Here is a 21,647-nt window from a genome sequence, read left to right as displayed (position 1 = left end):
ATGTAAGAACTTGAAACTACTCAACGAGATTGGCCGAAAAAGTTCTAAGCAGGAAATGTAATAGAATTCTACAGAGCTTCCTCCTTTCTCTCTCTCTCTCTCTCCCTCTTTCTCATTGCTCTCTCTGTCCCTCTCTCTTTCTCTCTCTCTTTTTCTATCCCCTTCCTTTCGTATTCTATTTCGCGTAACTTTCGGACTAAAGTGTGCACACTAGTGGGGATCGACGATCGAAAGGGAACTTGTTTTCGATGCCTCTTATCTCCCTTGGTCTTACTACCATGCTAGATTATCACACGGCTTGTCTACTTTTTTAGGGGGTTGAAAAGGGCTCCAACCCTTTGCGACTTGATTTTCTTTCTTCTTTCTACTTCTCCTTTTTCTCTTTTTTGTCTTTTTCCTTTTATTTTTTCTTTCTAGTTCTTTTCACGTCGTTTGCTAGATACACGAACGAATAATAATAATAATAATAATAATAATAATAATAATAATAATAATAATAATAATAATAATAATAATGATGATGATAATAATAATAATTGTAATAATATGTTATTGATATTAACAATAGTTTTTTTTTAAATATATAAAAAAAAATAATTATCTAGCTATATCTTCCATGTTTTTATTTAATATATAATTTTATATAATAACTTTAAAAATAGTCTGTGTGTGTGTACATATATATATATATGTGTGTAACGTTTCAATATATTATTTATCCACGTGAAATATCCAAATTGATATTAATTGTGGAATTAACAATGATTGAATATAAAGAACAATGTATGATTTCGTATACGTAACGTATACATAACAATAATTAAATTGTATATTCGATATCTTTAATTAATGGTCAGTTCTAATATCGATTGGATTATTTGTGCGAAAATATTCATATCGATATTTCCAATTAATTAATGAAACTAACAGAATCATTTTGCTGTCTTTTTAATAACGATATAATATCGTATGAGTGATTAATAATTCAATGATAAAATCTGATTATATCTTTCAAGTTAATCTTAATCTATTACATTAAAATGTCATTCATTATTTATCAAGAAGATTCAAAATTGATATTATGAAATAATATAAAATCAGCAATAGTCCTTTTAATTAAACAAAAATCAATGATCGTTCGATTACATCTTTCACGTTATCGATCAATTATATTAAATCGTTATCGATTGTTTATTAAAAAAAAAAAAATTATTCACGATTGATATTATCGAGTAATATAAAATTAATCACAAGCCTTATGGTTAATCATAAATAAATGACCGTTTGATTACATCTTTCACGTTTTTGTTCGATTATGTTAAATCGTTATTAATTCTTTATCAAAAAAATATCCATAATCGATATTATCAATGATCTATTTATTAATCACAGTATAACACGATAAATTTTCAACATATCATCATTCACATATTTTTTTTTAACCTTCGATCGTCTCAATAAAAGAAAAAAAAATTTCGTATTTTAATTTAATCGATTATTTAAACAAATATATCAAAGTTTGTTCATTAAAACGAAACGGGATAATATCTCTTTCGATCGTTCTAAAATAATATTAACTTCCGATATATTCGGAATGCAAGAAGTAGCAATTATCAGTGGCAGCCGGTGTAGGGCACGATTTCCGATGATATCTCAGGTTCGAACGTGCAGGATGCTGTAGTAGTCCACGTTGGTCGAGTTCTCTCTTCAAAGGGAACCGTAAAACCGGTTCGATAGCTATACACATAAAACTCCGTACGTACATACACACACAAACACAAAAAACCACACACAGACATACACTGACGCAAAAACACATAAACACACACATGTACGCAGTCAGCTTGTAAAACACAAGCTTCAAGTTGACCTGGCAGAAAAGGGGTAGCTGATAGAGATGGATGGTGAGATCGAGATGAGGATAGGACGTAGAAAAGATTCTAAAAAAAGAGATAGAGATAGAGAGATACGAAGAGATAGAGAGAGAAAGAAAGAAAGAAAAAAAGAGAGAGAGAGAGAATATATTACGTAGTAGGATCGAAACTATGTAATATCCAAAAGACATATCAACCCTTAACGTCTTACCCTAGGTTCTCCCCTCTCTAAACGTTTTAGTATCGGTGGCCCATAGTTACCCCTTTTTTCAGTCCCCCTTTTTCTCCCTTCTACCAACTTCACTTGGCTATTCATCCTGGTCCGGTGGTCCTAATTACACGTCTCGGGTTACGGATGAGAACGACGGTCTTGAAGTTTGGAGAGACGTCTTCTGCCGTGAAAAGGGGTACATACATCCTCTCTCTCTCTCTCTCTCTCTCTCTCTCTCGCTCTCTACGTTTCGTCATCATCCTCCTCCTCTTCTTCCTCTTTCTTCTTTTTTTTCCTTTTTTTTTTATTATACAGTGGTTAACACCAAAGCATTGCCTTTTGTCCAAGAACCAACGTGCTTGGCTATTTTATACACCGAATGTTATTCATACATACATGGAGTTACTTACGGACTCCCTTTATCTTTTCTGAGTTTCTCAGTCACAATCTGTGAGAGCGTTTTTGAAACCTTCGGGTCCGTACATGTTCTTCTCAGTGTCGAGAAAGAGTTAATGGTGGTAGTGGTTTGGTGATGTTGGTGGTGGTGGTGGTGGTAGTAGTGGTAGTAGTGTAGGAAAGAGACGAGAAAAATTGTATTAGCCCTTTGATCCCTTTACTGCTGATGCTGTTGGTGGTGGTGGATGGTGGTGGTGATGGTGATGGGGATGGTGATGGTGGTGGTGGTGGTGGTGGTGGTGGTGGTGCTGTTGCTGCTGCTGATGCTGATGGTAGACCGACTCGAAAGAAAGCGAATAAAGGACCGGCTCCTGCATAATACGGCTATTTACGCATAAAGAACGAAAACGTCCGTGCTTTTCCTTTCGCCAGCCTTTCTTTTTGGCACGCGCGTGTTACAAGATTATATAGGGTGTCCCGAGAATCTCGATCGATTTTTATTTCAATGTTGTCGATCTTGTTTAACGTCGTTCAAATTTATTCCTTCGACGAAATAAATTTATTTCCCTTGCAATAATTTTTAAATGATAACGAAAAAGAGAGAGAGAGAAAAGAAAAGAATGATTTGGATAATAAATTCGTTTCTTGATTCTTTGAATCGAATATATTCTTCTTTCTGTTTGCTTTTTTTTCTTTTTTTTTTTCTTTTTTGTTTAATACTTTTACGCGTGAAAAAAGAGAGAAAGAGAAAAGAACAAAAGGAAATAATGAATTTGTGTTTAATTTTGTCTGGCCAAAAGGTGGGGAACACCTTTAATCCTAAAAATTCCACGTATCCTTCAATACGAGCCTCCCGTATTAAAGGCTTACATGCATGCAAGCTCGCAATCGCGATTTACATCGAAATCGTTTTATCCATTTCCAATGTAATACCATCTATGACGAATATCTGATAATAGCCGATCGAATCTTCTTTATTGAGGGATTCTATTCTTTTTTATTTCTGTCTATTTCTCTCTCTCTCTTTTTTTTTCTCGATTTTTTTTGTTTTTTTTTCTCGATTTTTTTTCATAATCTCTTAGGACAGTTAAGGATTCGAGACAACAAAAGAAGAGAGAGAGAGAGAGAGAGAGAGAGAGAGACGTGTTATCGCTATCTGCACTTGAACGACGATGGGTAGTTCCTGTCGTTTAGTATATCATTTAGAGCCAGACTATCAACCTTCCGTTGATGTTTTTTTTTCCTTTGTGTGTGTGTGTGTGTTTTTTTTTTACTATAGGAAAACGCCCTTTATGACCCTGTCTTTCGTTTATGTATTCGTCTGTAGTTATTCATTAATTTTTTTTATATTCTTGTTTATGTTCGTACGTATTATAAATTTATATACAATATGAATATATATAATATATATATATGTATGTATGTATGTATGTATGATGAATGAATCCTACAAAACAATCCACAATATCTTTTAATTTCAAGAGATAATAAATTACATTCGTTAGTTGGTTCGTAACATATATAGTTTTTTCTTTTTTTTTTTACAATTTTTCTTTATTTTTAATTTTCAAATTTAATCATCAATATTAATTCTATATCATCAATGTATTTAAATATAAAGTTATATAAAATGTTTAATATATAATCGAGAATAATAAAAAATATACACATACAATTCTGTATATATGTTATAAACAAAAATATTAATTCTATATCATCAATGTATTTAAATATAAAGTTATATAAAATGTTTAATATATAATCGAGAATAATAAAAAATATATACATACAATTCTGTATATATGTTATAAACTATGTTTAGTGGAGTATTATAATTATTCTAGTATAAACGCGTAAATGAAGATTGTAATATAGATTGTAATATAAATTATATATAAATCAATAAAAAATAGTATATGTATATATATACAGGATTGTAATTAATATTTGTGTATAGATAGATATAACTATTCTAATATATAAAATTTATATCTATATATAGATAGATAAAAATATCTATACATAAATACATACATTATTATAACCTTCATGATAAGTAACAAGAAATATAACAAATTTTCAATTTATTATTAAAACAAAATATATATACATATATATAATATGTTGAATTATATCCATTATAGTATTATCTACATAACTCTTTTCTTTCTTTTTATTACTGTATCATTACTATAACTTTATTTTATTTCCTACTCCATTATTCCTACTTAATAATAATTTCAGTTTTAAAAAGAAACCAGGAGAAATACGTCGGCTCTGAAAACGTGCTAATAAAAATGTTTTCATCGTCAACGAGCATCTCACGTTCGAATAGATTCCCTGTTAATACATTTGCTGGCTGGTTTTATATACCCTCAGATATACATATACATATATTTACATATATCTACACACACACACACACACACATATTACGAACGATATAGGGAGTCTTTGAAAATCATCGGAGCATCTTATTACACAGAAAAAAAAATAAAAAAAAAAAAAAAATAAAAAAAAGAATATTCCTCATTCGTGCTCGATCGAAATCCTTTTTCATTATCAGAACGAATTCGTCCTTTTATAAAAAAAATTTGAATGCCAGTCGGTGAACCAGTCAATCGACCAGCCAATAAGATGTCTATGGCAACCCTAAAGCAAAAATTTTTCACTTTACCCCTGAATTCATTTCGCACATCTGATTCTGATTTATTTCTTTCTTCTTTTCTTTCTTTCTTCTTTTTTCCTTCCTGTGTTTCTTCTTTTCTGTTTCTTTTCTTTTTTTCTTAGGTTTTTTTTCTCCTGTTTTTTCTTTTTTTACCCTACTACACAGTTCTCCCATTGAAAAGAACATTTGCTCGTTACGTAACGCGTGAGTTCAGCTTTCGAAGGGCATGACGAGAACGATGATGAGTACTTTCTCTCTCTCTCTCTCTCTCTCTCTCTCTCTCTCTCTCTCTCTCTCTCTCTCTTTCGTTTTTTCTTTTCCCTCTTGTCGCCTATCGTACGTTCTTTTCAGTGTCATCAGTGTTATTCAGTGAATCACGGAAGGACGAATTTTAAGTTGGTTTAAGTGCTTGATATTTTTCGAGAGAAATGGAAAAAACAAATTCATGGTATGATAAAGATAAATATGTATATCTGAACTATGAAAAATATTCATTTTAATTATATACGATAAACGTTGGTAAATTGTATCACGTATATATTAATTAATACGAATGATATATTTAAGAATCTTATAATTCATATTATCGTTAGATTGAATATCCTTTGTGTTATTATGTTATTGTCATTATTTTCTTCTTTTTTTTTTATTTCTTTTTTTTTTGCAGAGCATTTTTCGTTTGATATTCAAATTAAATAAAAGATATTTAGTGTAGGTATCTAAAATTGAAAGAGATATTTAAGCGATTACCTTGAAATGGGATAATTTATATATGTATATATTGTTAATATATCGTCTTTCTTCTTTTTTATAAATGTATATGCATATATAGATAGATATATTTTTTCTTATTATTAATATATGCGTATATATTTTACATATATATTTTATTTTAGCTTTATGTTAACTCTATATTAATATTATCCATATTTATATATATATATATATATGTGAAGTAAAAAATATGTATGTATATTACAAACTATAGTAATTACAAAATAAAGAAAAATAAAGAATTAATATATCTATAGCCAGATATATACAATATAAATATATATATATATACATACATATACATCGACTGATGAACGCGAAAGAATAAAATATAAACTAATAATTCTAAGTAATCTTAATTGCCAAATATACAAATATATAAAATTACGTGATTACCAAGAAAGAGATAGAGAGAGAGAGAGAGAGAGAAAAAGAGAAAAAAAACAGACAGAGAGACAGAGAGAGAGAGAGAGAGAGAGAGAGAGAGAGAGAGAGAAAGAGAGTTTTAGAAGAATAGTCGAAAATGTTTGCCCTTGCATTTCCTACTCAGGCAGAGATTTTCTCACCCTCGGTGAAAATCATTACGGTGTTGGCTCGAGACTCGTCTCGAAGATGAAGAGAGAGAAAGAGAGAATCAGAGAGAAAGAAATTGAGAGTCAGAGAGAGAGAAAAACAGAAAGTTAGAGAAAGAGAGAGAGAGAGAGAGAGAGACATAGAATGAGAGAGAACGAGAAAGAAAGAGAGAGAGAGAGAGAGAGAGACATGGAGGGAGAAGTGCATCGCATGCACACCTAATCCGTCGTCTCGAGTTTTTTCTCTCGAGCTTTTTTCTCGTCGCCTTTCGTCTTTATTCACGTTCACGAGACAGGAGTTTGGTCCCTGCGAGTGGCTGTGCCTACAAAGCTCTCTCTCTCTCTCTTTCTTTTTCTTGGTGTACCAAGATATCCTGATTCTCAGCTGCGTTTGTACCTTCTTCAGAGAAGAAAGAGAAAGAGAGAGAGAGAGAGAGAGAGAGAGAGAGAGAGAGGAAGAAGGCCCTTGCCTTAGCCCTGAGAGCTCGACGACGCGCTGAGAAAGAAAGAAGGGACACCTCTCAGGATTCGCATTCAGAATCTCTCGTGAAAAACATCAGCGGAAGCGTGAAATTCACGCGCTGATGTTCGTAGCGTCTGGAAAGCGGCACTCTGAACACAATTTATAGTTGACGAGGCGAAGAGAGAGAGAGAGAGAGAGAGAGAGAGAGAGAGAGAAGGAGGAGAGAAAGAAAGCGAGAGAAAAAGAGAATATTCGTGCATGAAAGACAAAATTTACAGGAACTCTGAAATCTCTCTCTTTCTCTCTCTCTTTTCCTGTCTTTCTCTCACTCTTTAATTTACTATTTTTATCCCTTTTTTCCCACCTCACTTTCTTACTTTCTCTCTTTCTCTCTTTCTCTCTGTTTTTTAATTGGAAAAAAAAAAATCTTGTTTTCTTCCTTTTCTTTTCTTTTTCTTTTTTTTACTTTCCCTTTCTCTTTCTCTTTTCTTCTAAATACATTTTCGTTATACGTTAACGTTATTCTAAACGTTGGATTTTACGAGTTTCTTCCTGAAGAATTTAACATCTATTTCGCTCTCTTTTTTCTCAGCATCCTCAGCTCATTGACCTCATTGACCACGAGTCAAAACGAGATCTTGAACGGCACCCTACCTCGTTGGGCTCAGCAGGTGCGGTAGTGCGGTGTGGTCATTAATCCTTTAAATACGTGATACCTTCCTTTTTTCAACCGAGATATATCTTTTCACATCTTCTTCCGAATAAAAAAGAAAGAATGAAGAGATAGGTGGTGAAGGGTTGTTAAAAAAAAAAGGAAAAAAAAAACGTAAAAATATAAAAAAAATAAAAAAGAAATATGGAGAATGTCGCGGTGGTAAATATCATATATCTGTGTGTGTGTATATGTGTTTGAGAGAGAAAGAGAGAGAGAGAGTTTCTTAAAAAAAAGTATCTTACGAGAGAAAAGACATCACTTGTGTCAAGGATAGTCTTGAAAAGAGACTATCTATCTTTCTCCCTCTTTCTCATACATACACATACACACACACACTCTTACTCTGTCTTTTTATTTTTTGTAATAACATCAAATTGAGGAAAGGTATTTAATCGAGTCTGCTTCAATATACAAACTACACGTTTATTATATATATATATATATATATATATATATATATATATATATATATATGAATTGGATATGAATCATATATATATATATAGTCCAGCTCATTTAGAAAGTTTCGATGTACGTACATCGTACTATGACTTGGTTCTTTCCATAGGGGGATGTTCTTCGAGAAGAGAAAAGCCAACTGATTAAATATTCTCGGTAGTTGCTTCCCGAAATTCCCACGAGTTTTCTCTCTGTCTTTCTCTCTCTCTTTTTTTTCTCTGTCTCTCTCTATATCTCTATTTCTTACGTATGTCACTCCCTGTAGAATTCTATGGCGAATCATCTTTTACGGTTCGTTGAAAAATCTTTCGGTAGTTATCATATTTCTTATCTTTTTTTCTCTCTTCCTTCTTCTACTTCTACTTCTTCCTCTTCTTCTTCTCCTTCTTCTTCTTTTTCTACTTCTTCCTCATCTTTCGTACTTTTTATTTTATTTTAATGAGATAGTCGTTAGTCGAGAGCCACGTGTGCATTCATCGAAGAAAAGAAGAAAAAGAGAGAGAGAGAGAAAGAAAGAGAACAAGAGAAAGAGAAAGAGAGAAAGAGAAAAAGAGAGAAAGAGAGACAGTAGAAAAGAAAGAGAAGAATTTTTCGAGATATAACGAGCCAAGTTCCTTTCCCATGAACTTCGACTTCCTTCCTTCCTTCCTTCCTTCCTTCCTTCCTTCCTTTCTTCCTTCCTTTATTTCTTCCTTTCTTTTCCCTCCTTTTTTCCTTCTTTTTCTTCGATAGAGAAAAATAGAGTGCAAGAGAGACAGAGAGAGAGAGAGAGAGAGGTTGGGGTGCATCCCGTGAATAGTAATCGACGTCAAAGATGCGAAGAGACGAAACTCGAGTGTCTCTCTAGCTTTTCCTTCGAGAAAATAGTCCTTCATTTTTCTTAGATCGTTCGTTTGATTCGTTTTATTTTGTCGTGTCGTCTCGTATTTCCTTTTACTTTCTTCCTTTTTTATTTATTTATTTATTTATTTATTTTGTTTAGATGCGGTATCAATAGGTATCGGGTTTCATATCATTATGATTTTATCGATGTTATTTTTTTTCTTTTTTCTTTTTTATTTTCATTTTATTTCTCTCTCTCTCTCTCTCTCTCTCTCTTTGTTCTCTTCGTTCGTTGTGAAATCATTGGTATATTTATTTGATCGGTATTTTTTTTATTAATTAATGATACATATTTTGTAAAGTGAATGTTCGATATGAGTGTGTGAATATTTGTGATCATTATAAATAATTAATCGTTAGAATTACGTTTATACGTATTGACATTTTATTTTGCTTTATTATAATCATTTATTCAAAATCTCGATGAAAGGTTTGAAAAAATATTCACTCTTAATAATAACAAACTTTTGAAATCGTTTCTCTTTCATTTGATTTTTATAACATTTTATAGATATTCGCTTTTATGTTCGATCTTATTTTTTTTGTTTGTTCGTTATTATTATTAATATTTTTTTTTGTTCAGTTTTTAACATTATTCTTTCATTCGTTTTACGTATTATCCTTCTTTTTTATTTCTTTCTTTCTTTTCAACTACATTTTTTTCTCTTCGTTTTTAATATTATCTTCATTATTTATAATATCAATAACTCTTTCAGATACTTCCTATTATTTTCTCGTCTTTTAATTTTGATATTATTTTTTTTTCCTCTCCATTCTTTCGTTACCATCATTCCCTTCACTTTCAGTATTATCTTCTTCTTTACACTTAGCCTCGATTCTTCTTCACAATTTTAAAAATCCCTCTTTCTTCATTTTTGCCCTTACAATCTCTTCCCTTTCTAATTTTACTTTATTTTTCGTTTTCAACTTTCTAACCCTTCATTCTCAGTTTCATCTTTAGTTTCCATTCTCGACGTGAACGCAACCTAGCCGCCATATTCTTTTTTCACTTTTAACTTCGAAAAGAAAAAACTACTTTTTCTTTCCTTTCCAATTATCCAGCTTCATTGTCCTCCTCTCAATTTTTTCGTTTTAGCATTATTTGTCTCTACCCTTTTTTTTTTCTTTTTCTCTTTTTGTTTTTTCTTTCCTTTCTTTCCTCGATTAAACGTAGCTCAAATTTTGTCGGTTAGACAGGAAACAGATAAGACTCCGCCCCTCGATAGATATAGATCCACTACTTCTTCGCTTTTTCCAAAAAAGTTAGATGTTCTCCATCGACGCACACGGAACATGTCTCTCCGTCTCGAAAAATCTTGGGAGGCTTGTGTAAACGTCATAAAGCGTTCGTGGCTGCAGCTGTTGGCGAAGAGAAGCGGAAAGATAGAAAGAAGGATAGAAAGAGAAGGAGTGAGAAATGGAGATGTTTAGGTTCGAAAGCAATCTCGTGAGTAGGTCGTAAAAGCGGTCGTGTTTACCCCTCCGGCAGGTTTCACGATCGGTAACGAAGACGACTGTGAGCTTAGACACACTTTTTCTTTCTCTTTCTCTCTTTCTTTTCTTCTTTTTTTTGCTTTCTCTTTTTCTTCTTCTTCTTCTTCTTCTTCTTCTTCTTCTTCTTTTTGAATTCGTTGCACGAATTGCCGTTGTCGTCAAGAAGTTCCAAAATAAAAAGAAACAGGATAAAAACGAAAAAATAATTTACTCTTTCCTCATTTACAAAGACGAGAAATGATCTCGAAAGAATGCTTTCTATTTATATGATATTTGGTTAATTTAATGGGTCCGAATTGTTCATGAAATAATTGAACGTCATCGAGAGATATTAAGAAAAAGAAGAAAAGATAAGAACAAATAAAAATCTTGTCCTTTTCTCATTTACGAAAACGAGAAATCATTTCGAACGATTGCTCTATATTTGCTTGATATTGAAATAATTTAATAGACACGAATTACGAATTGATTTTCGATTATTTTAATGTTATAACGTTATTTAGAAAGAAATTAAGAGACAAAAAAAAAGAAAGAAAAAGGAAATGAAATTTCTTTTCTTCTTTTTCGTTTCTTTTTAATTGTTTCTTTTCTTCTGTTTCTTGTTAAAACAGATAATTCTGTTTTTTAATTCTTTAATTCTTTTTTTTTTTTTGAAAAGAGATGGGAAAGAGCGGCTTCGAAATTTCACGAGATAAATATTTCCGGGGAAACTTCAGATTATTTTCTTCTCTTTCCTCCCGCTGTCATTTTATCTTAACCACACACACCGTGAAATCCTTTGATCCCTGCCGATAGTGATACTTGATTATATCCTCCTATCCAAATGTGGAATTTTCTGTTTTTCAGAGCGAAAACGTTTGATTCGAACGTTGCGTTCTGGTTTTTTTTTCTTCTTTTCTTTCCTTCTTCTTCTTTTTTTTTTTTTTTAAAGACATTTTACCTGCTTTTTAAGTCGATCTTTAAATCCTTTCTTTTCTGTCTTTTTCTTCGTTTTTAATATTCTTTTTTTTTTAACTGCTCTTCCCTATTTGGTTTTAAATCGATGAAAATATTTTTAAAGATATAATGGTACTTCTCGTTTATATTTTATGACTTTGCAAATGGCGATAGATATTAACAGAACAACTTATAATTATCTTTTTTAATTCATCATTAATTCATTTCTTTAATAGTCGATCATTTTTCGAAATAAAAAATTTCGTTACTTTAAATTAGATTAATAAGATCGTTAACAAATATTTGTGAAATAAATTTATCCTTTTCTCTTTTCATTTCTTTTTTCGAAAAATTAATTTTAATTATTTTAATTTTATTAAATAATTGTTAACATTAAATGATGTATGTAATTAAATTAATTTTAATTACATACATCAATACATACAAATTCATTTTAATTCGATCGATCATCAATACTCTTTATTACTATATATATATATTATTATTATTATTATTACTATATTCATTATTTATAAATTTACGATTTTGCTTATTCGCTATTGTGTATAAAAAAAAAAAAAGAAAATAATACGTATACGTTCGTCTAGACGAGAAAAATGATTGTAAAATCAAATTAAAAAAAAGAACAAAACATACAAACATAGAAACGAACAACCGTCGAAGAGTGGCATCGAACGAATTTAAACTTTTCTCCCTTTTGGCTACTCGGCACGCGCGGAAAGTGATTAATTTTAGTTTTTACGAGAGTGAAAGAGAGAGACAGAGAGAAAGACAGACAGAGAGAGAGAGGGAGAGAGAGAGAGAGAGAGAGAGAGAGAGAGAGAGAGAAAGAGAGAAAAGAGTCGATAATAATCGTTTATAGCATCGAACACCGGACCTGTACTCCAATTATTTGTTGCGAACCCGTACCGAAAGCTTTGAATTAATTTCGTTTCCTGCCACTTGATACCTACTTTGACTATAATACAATTATCCGGAAGTGACGATCAAATTATCTTGCACGATCGATCAAACGATATTATTGAACGTTAAATACGATATCTATTGTATCTTTTCTAATAATATTAACGTGAAAATTATTCTGTTTTTTTTCTCTTTTGTTATATCCAGAAATTTCATTACCTTTTTGGCGACTGTGAAAGACGTAAGAGATGTAATGTATTGTACGATAAGTATTGCTTCGATGTTATTTTCTTTCTTTTTATTATTTGGATTCTTCTTATTTATTTATTTATTTTTGTTTTTTTTGATAGACAGATGTTTTATGTTTTTTTTTTTTTTTTTTTAAGAAAAGAAACAGCGCCATATGAATGTAATAATAATTAATATAATTATAATTAGAGTTTTTTCTTTCTTTCTATGTAGAATAACGTGTAATAAACATAATTCTTTTTTGTCCCTTAATTTTTATACATTACATAGTTATTTTTATGAATAAAGATGATTCATATCTTCTTACGTAGATATATATGTGTTATTGGAAATATGATTTACTAGCAAATTTTATATAAATAATTGTCGTCTTTTTTTATTTTTTTTTTAATTTTCAATTTTAAAATTTAATTTAATGATTGACGATTTTTAAAAGATTTTCTTTCGTATCTCTTAATTGACATAAGGATCTCTTGATCTCACAAGATTTATCATGTCTACACAGAAAAATCTAAATAAACATACACGTACATAGGGAAGGATTGCTAAAATCATTTGAGATATTTTTTATTAGATTTCTTTAGATATTTTTTATTCTACTTTTTATTCACACATTTAACTGTTTTTTCTAGGCACAAATTAATTTATTTTAAATAAAGATATAACAAAATATGTATTCAGTATAAACAAAGTACTATTTCAACGAACGTAAAATATTGAATAATATATTCGCGATAATATTCGTACGTCGTGGAAATAATAATTATTATAAACAATAATTATTATAAAGAAAGTCTTTGATATAATGTTAATTATATATTTATCGAAGTTTGACTAATAATAGATTCTCATTTTCTTTTTTAATACGTTCGGTATACGTTCTACAATTTTTCTATTTAATTTATATATATTTATAGTATTAGATATATAGTATATAATTTATATTCAACAATAAAGCAAACATTCGTTAAAATGTTAAAATTTAATTAAATTTTACGTATTTATTATGCAATTTGTTAATTCTTCAATTACTTTATATATTTAGTTTCACGACTACTTCATATATCTAATTCTTCAAATATTTATGGTATTAGGTAAACAGTAAATCGTTTATATTCAGCAATAAGAGAAACATTCTGTTGGTAGAATTTAAGCAACTGGTATGCATTTTGTTAATTCTACATACATAATAGATTTCTACATATACATAGATTTCTATGTATATAAACGCATAGATAAATTTCACTCAGCTTGTTGGAATCAGACAAAGCCAACAAATTTCTCGATTGCAGTACTTTGCTTTCCATCGTAGAAACTTACTAATTAATTAATCTTTAGATGAATACGTTTACTTAAAACGAGATTGGTCCAATTTGCACAATAGTAAAAGAGAGAAACAGAGAGAGAGAGAGAGAGGCAGACAGACAGACAGAAAGAGACAGAGAGAGAGAGAGAGAGAGAGAGAGAGAGAGAGAGAGAGAGAAATGCAATATGATAGAATGAGATAGGTAGATGCATTTACCATAGAAAGACAGAGAGAGAGAGAGAGAGAGAGAGAGAGAGATAGAAACGCTATATGATAGAATGAGATAGACAGATGCATTTACCAGAGAGAAAGAGAGAGAGAGAGAGAGAGAGAGAGGAAAACGGAATATGATAGAATGAGATAGACAGATACATTTACTAGAGAGAGAGAGAGACTGAATATGATAGAACGAGATAGACAGATGCATCTTCCGCACGCGTAGAAACAACGATCGATTTTCACTCGAGCGCTTGGACAAATTAATCTGCCCTGGTAGAGCTACTGTTGTTGATAAAACCGGTCGGTGGATCGAGCGGACGATGTAACAACTACTGTACCCAGCAACGGCATCAGTAATAGCATCCCTTTCGCGTCCAACGAATTCACCTCGCGAGAGAACTAGCGATTGTTGCTATTGGGGAAAATGGGGTGGGGGTGGTGGGTGAGATCGAGGCTGAAGACCTGGGAGGAGAGAAGTAAAAGAGGGAAATAAAAAAAAATATATATATATATTGTAGATGTATATATAGGGTGAGTTACCGAACGTTTTCATCTATTATAAAATATCTCTCTCTCTCTCTCTTTCTCTCTGTCGTTTTCAATGGTGCGAATAAAAATACACAGGATCAAAAATCGTTCGATCTAATAGAGAATGAATACGTATGAATATAACTGTACGTTTTCTGTGAATTCAAGATCATCTAAATATTATTTTCTTTTATCTTATTATTATTATTATTATTTTTTTAATAACAATATATAATTATCATCGCAGTCAGATTTATCCAGCTTTGGGCGATCTTGTACGAATAAATGTCACGTTTGGAAAAAGGCAAAGAAAGAAGAGTTTGCAATTAACAAAATTTCAATATTTTCCTCAAATCGAACGATTTTATTTATTGACATTTTGTCGTATTGTCGAAAGCGACAATGGTGGATATTTCCAAATCCACGGAGTTCGAGATGAAACACCTTGTATATATTCGTTGATTCTCGTAGTTACAAGTTTTTCCCTTTTTTCTACCACCCCCACCCCTTCCCTCCCCACGGCTTTGTCCGTGTAATCGGTTCGTTTAATTCGCACAAGGGACCCTTTAATTGGTGCATTCTATTGTCATTCTTTTTTTTTCCTCTTTTTTTTTTCCTTCTGAATCTGAATCGTTTGTATTCCGTTCTACGGAATGAAGAAAAAAAAGAAAAAAAAAAAGAAAAGAAAATGCAAGGTTTTGATTTCGATTGGTGGAATATTAACAAAAGAATTATTAGATTTTTCTTTGAACAAATTCAATAGAACGCTAAAATGAATCAATGAATTCGTTAATTTAAGCTTCTCTTTCTTTTCTCTCTCTCTCTCTCTTTCGTTTTTTCTTTTTCTTTTCCTTTTTTTTTTTTTTTAATGCATCCGTTAGAAGGCATTACAAATATTTGCCAAGCTATCGGTAAATTGCATTTAATCTCTTGGGAAACCGTCTGCGGTCGTGTATATGCGTTATGGAAGAAACGACGAGATTAAAATTCGAAATGCTAAAAAGATTTTATTTCTACTCCGAAAACTCGAGTCCTGAATATGGCCATGAACCTGACCAAATGTATCAAAGGGATGCGGATTTCCGATGGCAGATTTATATCAAAGGATAATCCCTGGCGATAGCGTGCTTTTTATTAATTACCTATTAAGCTAATTAACTTTCTCTCTGATGAAATGTCGTCTGACGAAATGATTTTTCTCAAATTACTTTTCCCCGACAAATGAATTAATGATAAAATTATCGTGCATGTGAAACAATCTCGTTTTCGTTTTTACTACATTTTACATTACATTTTTTATTTAATTAATAAATATTCAGTTTATTAGCGAAATTAATTAACTTGACTCGTTAATTATTTCGATCGTAGACAAAACTTTTGTTTCGAATTTCTTTCTTTTTTTTTCTTTTGATTTTTTCTTTTGATTTTTTCTTTTATTATTATTATTATCTTCAATTTTAGTTTTAATTTAATAAATATTGACATTTTGTTCGCAGTGAGGCCGATTCTTGCGGAAGATGGTGACTTATATTTCTCAGTTAGTCCTGCTGAGCATTCGGTGGTTGAAGGACATCCAGTTCGTTTGAGATGCGAGGCTCAGCCGAGTACTCGCGTTCAATACTCTTGGAAGATCGATGGAAAACCATTGGCACCGAGTCCAAGAAGGCATCACGTTGGCGGTGATCTCTACATAACTAGAGTCGATCGGATACTCGATAGTGGAAACTTTGTTTGTGTAGCGACTCATGTGGAAACTGGTTATTCGATCGAGAGCTCGCCAGCTAAAATTGACGTACAATGTGAGTTTCTATTTGTTATATTAATATATATACTTTTTATCATCGTTCCTTTTTGTCATCTAATTCTTTCTTCCTTTTATTTTTTTTTTAAATGATATACATCAATAGGAGCTTATTGAAAATGTAGAAATCATGATTTGATATGCTGTTTTCTTTTTTTCCTTTTTTTTTTTTACATTTGATCATTTTTTCAGTTTTGGAAAGATTATATCGATTGATCTATTGATATTATATGCTAAAATTAATTTCTTTTGTTTTGGGTGATATTTATAAAAAATAGTATTTTTATTATTATATATATAATAATAATAATAATAAGAATACTATATCGTGATATGTATATTATAAAAAACAAAAAATTAACGAACATAGACAATTGTGTGCGTGTAGACATATCTTATTTTTTCGAAAAATTATATCGATTAATTTATACGATATATATTAACAAAGTTTATTTATTCATATTTCCTTTTTGTAGTATACAAATTAGAATATTATAAATATCGTTCTTTCCTTTATTGTTTTTTAAACAACACATTTTTTCATAATATTATACCATATGCTACTGATATATATGTTTAATAACTTTTACAATACTATACTAATTTACGATATAATACCTATAAAACTATGCCTAATTTTAAAATCAAATTAGATCAATTAATTAACTATCTATTCTAATAATAATAACAATAATGATCACATTATTACTTACATATTTTTATAATAATAATAGTAATAATAATAATAATAATAAAAAGTAAAACAATTCTAAAAATAACAATATCGTTGTATCGATTTTTATTCTTCTCTAAAATCGATCAATTTTATCAAATAACAACGAATGTTTAAACGATTACGAATCAAAAGTATAAACGATTACTTTGAACTAGTTGCACGTGAAAGATAAAAAATCGTGAAGGGTGTTGAGGAGGGGGAGGAAAAGGATTATTTTTCTCTACCTCTGTTTTTTCTCGCACGTTCGATTCATTCCTAATTGCACCCGATAAACCGATATACCTTTCGCGTTCACGTTGCTTAATCAACAAAGGTAGACACCAGAGACCCAAACGCATTGCCTGAGGGATTTGAGAACGACGCTACACAAAGATTACAACGCGACTATATCATTGTCACGGCACTTTTTAATCGTCCTTTCTCCGCGAAAAGTATAGATCAAACGTTCCGCGTTCAGAAATTACAGAACTGCCGAGGGTGTAGCAAGAAGGAGAGAGATAGAGATAGATAGATAGAGAAAGAGAGAAAAGACAAAGAGGAAGAGCAATAAAACGGAATAGGAAGAAGAAAGAGTAAGGATAACAGAGAGAATCTGCGAGATAGGGGATGAAAAGGATCAGAAAAAAGAAAAAGAGAGAGAGAGAGAGAGAGAACGATGAAGTAAAAATCGATTGGTGATAGACCCCTCCCCCCTCCAGACTACAACCAATCTCTTTCCAATTGAATCGCGTTTATGTTGATCCGTTAAAAAAAAAAAAAGAAAAGGAAAGAAGTAAAAATACAGAAAGAAAATAATAGTTCAAAGGATAAACTGTATATATCGGTTATTAATTATTGGCTATATAGTTTGTATTTTCGAGCAGAGATAATTATAACGGGAATTTCTTTTTACAATGCATTTCGTAATTGTACGTAATTTATTTAGTATCGTTAATTATTTTATTTTTTATTATTTTTACATAGATTTTTACGTTATTAATGATTGATTGATTGATTGATTGATTATATTTGAATTGTTTTATGTTAAAATATTATTGCAATTCACTTATTTAAATTTCATTAAGTACATTACGTTTCTACTGATAATCATTTATTTAGATTATTATCTAGATTATGTTATCAGTAAATTCATATATTTATATTATTACGTATATTAAATTACTAATTATTCATTTATTTAGATCGGTAGATGAATTTATTGTTTATATATCGTTATATATAGACGAATACATACATACATACATACATATATATCATATTATTAATTTATTTAGATTATAATATACAATGTATCATTATTAATTTATTAATTTACTTGATACAATATATTACAAATAATTTATACGTTTATATATATTTTTCAATTACTGAGATACATACATACATACATACATATATATATATATGTATGTATATATATGTATATATGTACATAGATATATATGTATATAGACGGTGTATTAATAATTTTATATCCTCTTCTCGAAAGAAGCATTAATTCGACTCGACGTTTGGTCTAGTGACGCATAACTCCATCCAATTATTATTCGGCCGCGCGACATTAATTAAGCAAGATAATTTGCCCTCGAAGCGAGCTGCCCAATATGGCGTCGTCGTGTGTTATAGCTCTTTCTCTCTCTCTCCTTCTCTAATTCTCTCTCTCCTCTCTAATTCTCTCTTTCTCTCTCTCTCGGCGACCCGTTCAGTCGCGTCAAGCTTTACATTTTAATGATTCGAGAACACTGTTAGAGTAAGAGAAAGAGAGAGAAGGTTTATGCGACTGCCGAGGAAAGGGAAGACGAGAAATAAATCCGACGACTTGCTCGCCAAAAAGAAAGAATGGAAAAAAATATTTATATATATATATACACGCATAAAAATATCAAAACACATACATACATTCGTATACATATGTCTATGTAATATCATGGTGCGAACGTGCATATTTTTTTCCTTTCTTCTCTCTCTCTCTCTCTTTTCTTTCATTTTTTTTTTTGTATCAGAAACGCACAAACGAGAGCATTCGTCGAATAGAGTAAAACTGTGAAGGAAAGCGTGATAGAGAGGGCGGAGATAGAGGGCGTGTGCGGAGTGAAGGTTTCGTAGGTGGCGACGTGAAAAATATAAAAATAAAAAAAATATACAAAATAATAAAAATACGAATAAAAATAATAATAATAATAATAATAATAATAAAAAAAAAAGCACGCGTCAGTCAACAGTGGGACCAGGAGACTTATGCGCTCGTGTTGTATTGAACGAGTAATGAAGAAATTTGCGGAAATAAAGAAAAAAAAGTGCAGAGAGAAAGAGAGAGAGAGAAAGGAAAAAAAAGTGCATATTATTAAATCGGCAGTGAGACGGAGAAGGAATGTCGAGACCATAAGAGAGAGAAAGAGAGAGACAGAGAAAGAGAAATAGAGAGAGAGAGAGAAAGAGAAACGACGATGGGCGTCGTTAGCGGGCCCGTCGCCTCGTTATTATGTATCGTTTCATAATTATTATTACACGCGGCTGCCACTGCCGGTGGAGTGCATCGAGCGTGAGTACGTTTTAACGCGTCCTTGATACACCGCCACCCGGCTCGATTCCCTTTGATAATTGCAACAAATATAATAATCATCATGAGAGAGTGTGAGAGAGAGTGTGTGAGAAAGAGAGAGAGAGAGAGAGAGAGAGAGAGAGAGAGAGAGAGAGAGAGAGAGAGAGAGAGAGAGAGAGAGAGAGAGAGAGAGATGATGATGATGATGATGATGAGATAGTAAAAATATTTATGATAATAATGTATTTTAATAATGTGATCTGGTGATAATGGCGATCTTAAATATTATCGTGATCGTTTATAAAAGGATAAAAGAAATATTTATTTCAATACTTTCTCTTGTTTTTTTTCCTTGTTTCATATATTTTTTTGTTGTTTTAGTTTCGCTTAGATTGGTTTAATTTAGTTGCGTTTTGTTTACGATAAATTTAATATGAATTTCAAAATAAGAAGATAAAGGGGAGTTGAGAGAATCGACAGGTATTTTATGCTTGTTAATTTAATAATAAGTCGATATTTTTTTAACCGGTTGACTTCATTAGACGACTATTTTTTGTTTCCTTTCGTCTCGTCTTGATCGACAAAAATGTTTATGTTTGTTTTAATACTTTAACAACGATAAATTTGACGACTTCTCGATTAATAATTTGAAGATAAACGAAGCGATACTCACGAGATTTGTGAAAATTTTTTGAAGGCTTGGACAAATTAACGATTGATTTATTCGTTTTACATTTATTCCAAGTTTCGTCATAATATTTTATATATTTTTATTTTTTCGTATCGGTATTCTTCTTTTTCGAATATCACTGAAAATTAGATTTGTTAATAAAAAATTTAATGCGTGCTCGCGACGAAAGTTCGAAGATAGAGTAATTTACGTATACGAAGTCGATCGAAATTTTTTTAACAGTAGTAAAATCAGAGACCCGATTTCCTTTTTAAATAAATTCAATTTTTCGATTACATTTAACATACTATATATACCATATATCTTGTATATTATCGTATCTTTTTTATATTTTTTATTATACGTATATACACTCCTCGTTAGGAAGATAAGTCAGATACGTTATCTTTAATTTCTCAATGACGTATCTAAAATTTTCTATCTGTGATGAATAATTTCGAAACATTATGTATGTGTGTATATCCGGTTCGATCGAAGAAGTTATAGGATTTGTCTCGGTGTTGGGTCACGATGGTGAGCTCATCAATGCGTGTTTAATTAATCGACGTCTAGGTACAAGCTACATCGAAGGCTCGATTCCTCCTGAATGATCTCACGATAATCTCGAGCTCGGTTATCCGTGAAATAAACGGAGACGCGTGAAAACTGAATCTCGTATATCTACCTACGTATATACTTTTATGTATATATGTGTGTATGTATGTGTGTGCATACGCATATATATATATATATATATAGGTACATACGTATATAAAATTTACGGTTATAATATACGGAAAACGCGATAAAAGAAGATGCTTCGAGACAGGAAAATACATAAAAAAAAAAAAGTAAAAAAAAAGAAGAAAAAAAAAAGGAGTCGCGTGATATTCGCCCTGACGCCGCTCGCTTGAATTTTCTAAAGGAATACTCGACGTGCTCGTTTTCCGTTAATTTTTCTTTTTACTATACATATCTCCCTCCCTCCCTCCCTCCCTCTTTCTCTCTCTCTCTCTCTCTTTCTCTTTTTAAATTCGTCAAAACATACGTACATACATATACATAACTACGTAGGTATATTAAATCGAGAAGAGTATACGCTAACGTGCCTTCGCATAATCGAATCGCGTTATTTAAAAGCGAACATTTTCGTCGATTAAATCCATCTGCATGAATGTGTGTAATTAAAAAGTTTTCGATTCTTTTTTAATTCGCTTTCGTTTCCGTT

The 21,647-nt window shown here is 31.1% G+C and overlaps 1 protein-coding gene across 1 annotated transcript in view; it reads left to right on the top strand.

The window, feature by feature from the left end:
• Positions 1 to 21,647, top strand: part of LOC127067629 (tyrosine-protein kinase-like otk) — a 72,503-nt gene that overhangs the window by 3,202 nt on the left and 47,654 nt on the right. Inside the window, exon 2 of the mRNA XM_051002807.1 lies at positions 16,167 to 16,469. Within this exon, the coding sequence (XP_050858764.1) occupies positions 16,167 to 16,469 (303 nt within the window). The remainder of the gene's footprint in view (positions 1 to 16,166; positions 16,470 to 21,647) is intronic.

The sequence above is a fragment of the Vespula vulgaris genome, chromosome 11 (assembly GCF_905475345.1).
Source record: "Vespula vulgaris chromosome 11, iyVesVulg1.1, whole genome shotgun sequence".
Taxonomy (NCBI): Eukaryota; Metazoa; Arthropoda; class Insecta; order Hymenoptera; family Vespidae; genus Vespula; species Vespula vulgaris.
Note: the sequence above shows the minus strand (reverse complement) of the source record. Positions and strands in the feature narration are given on the sequence as shown.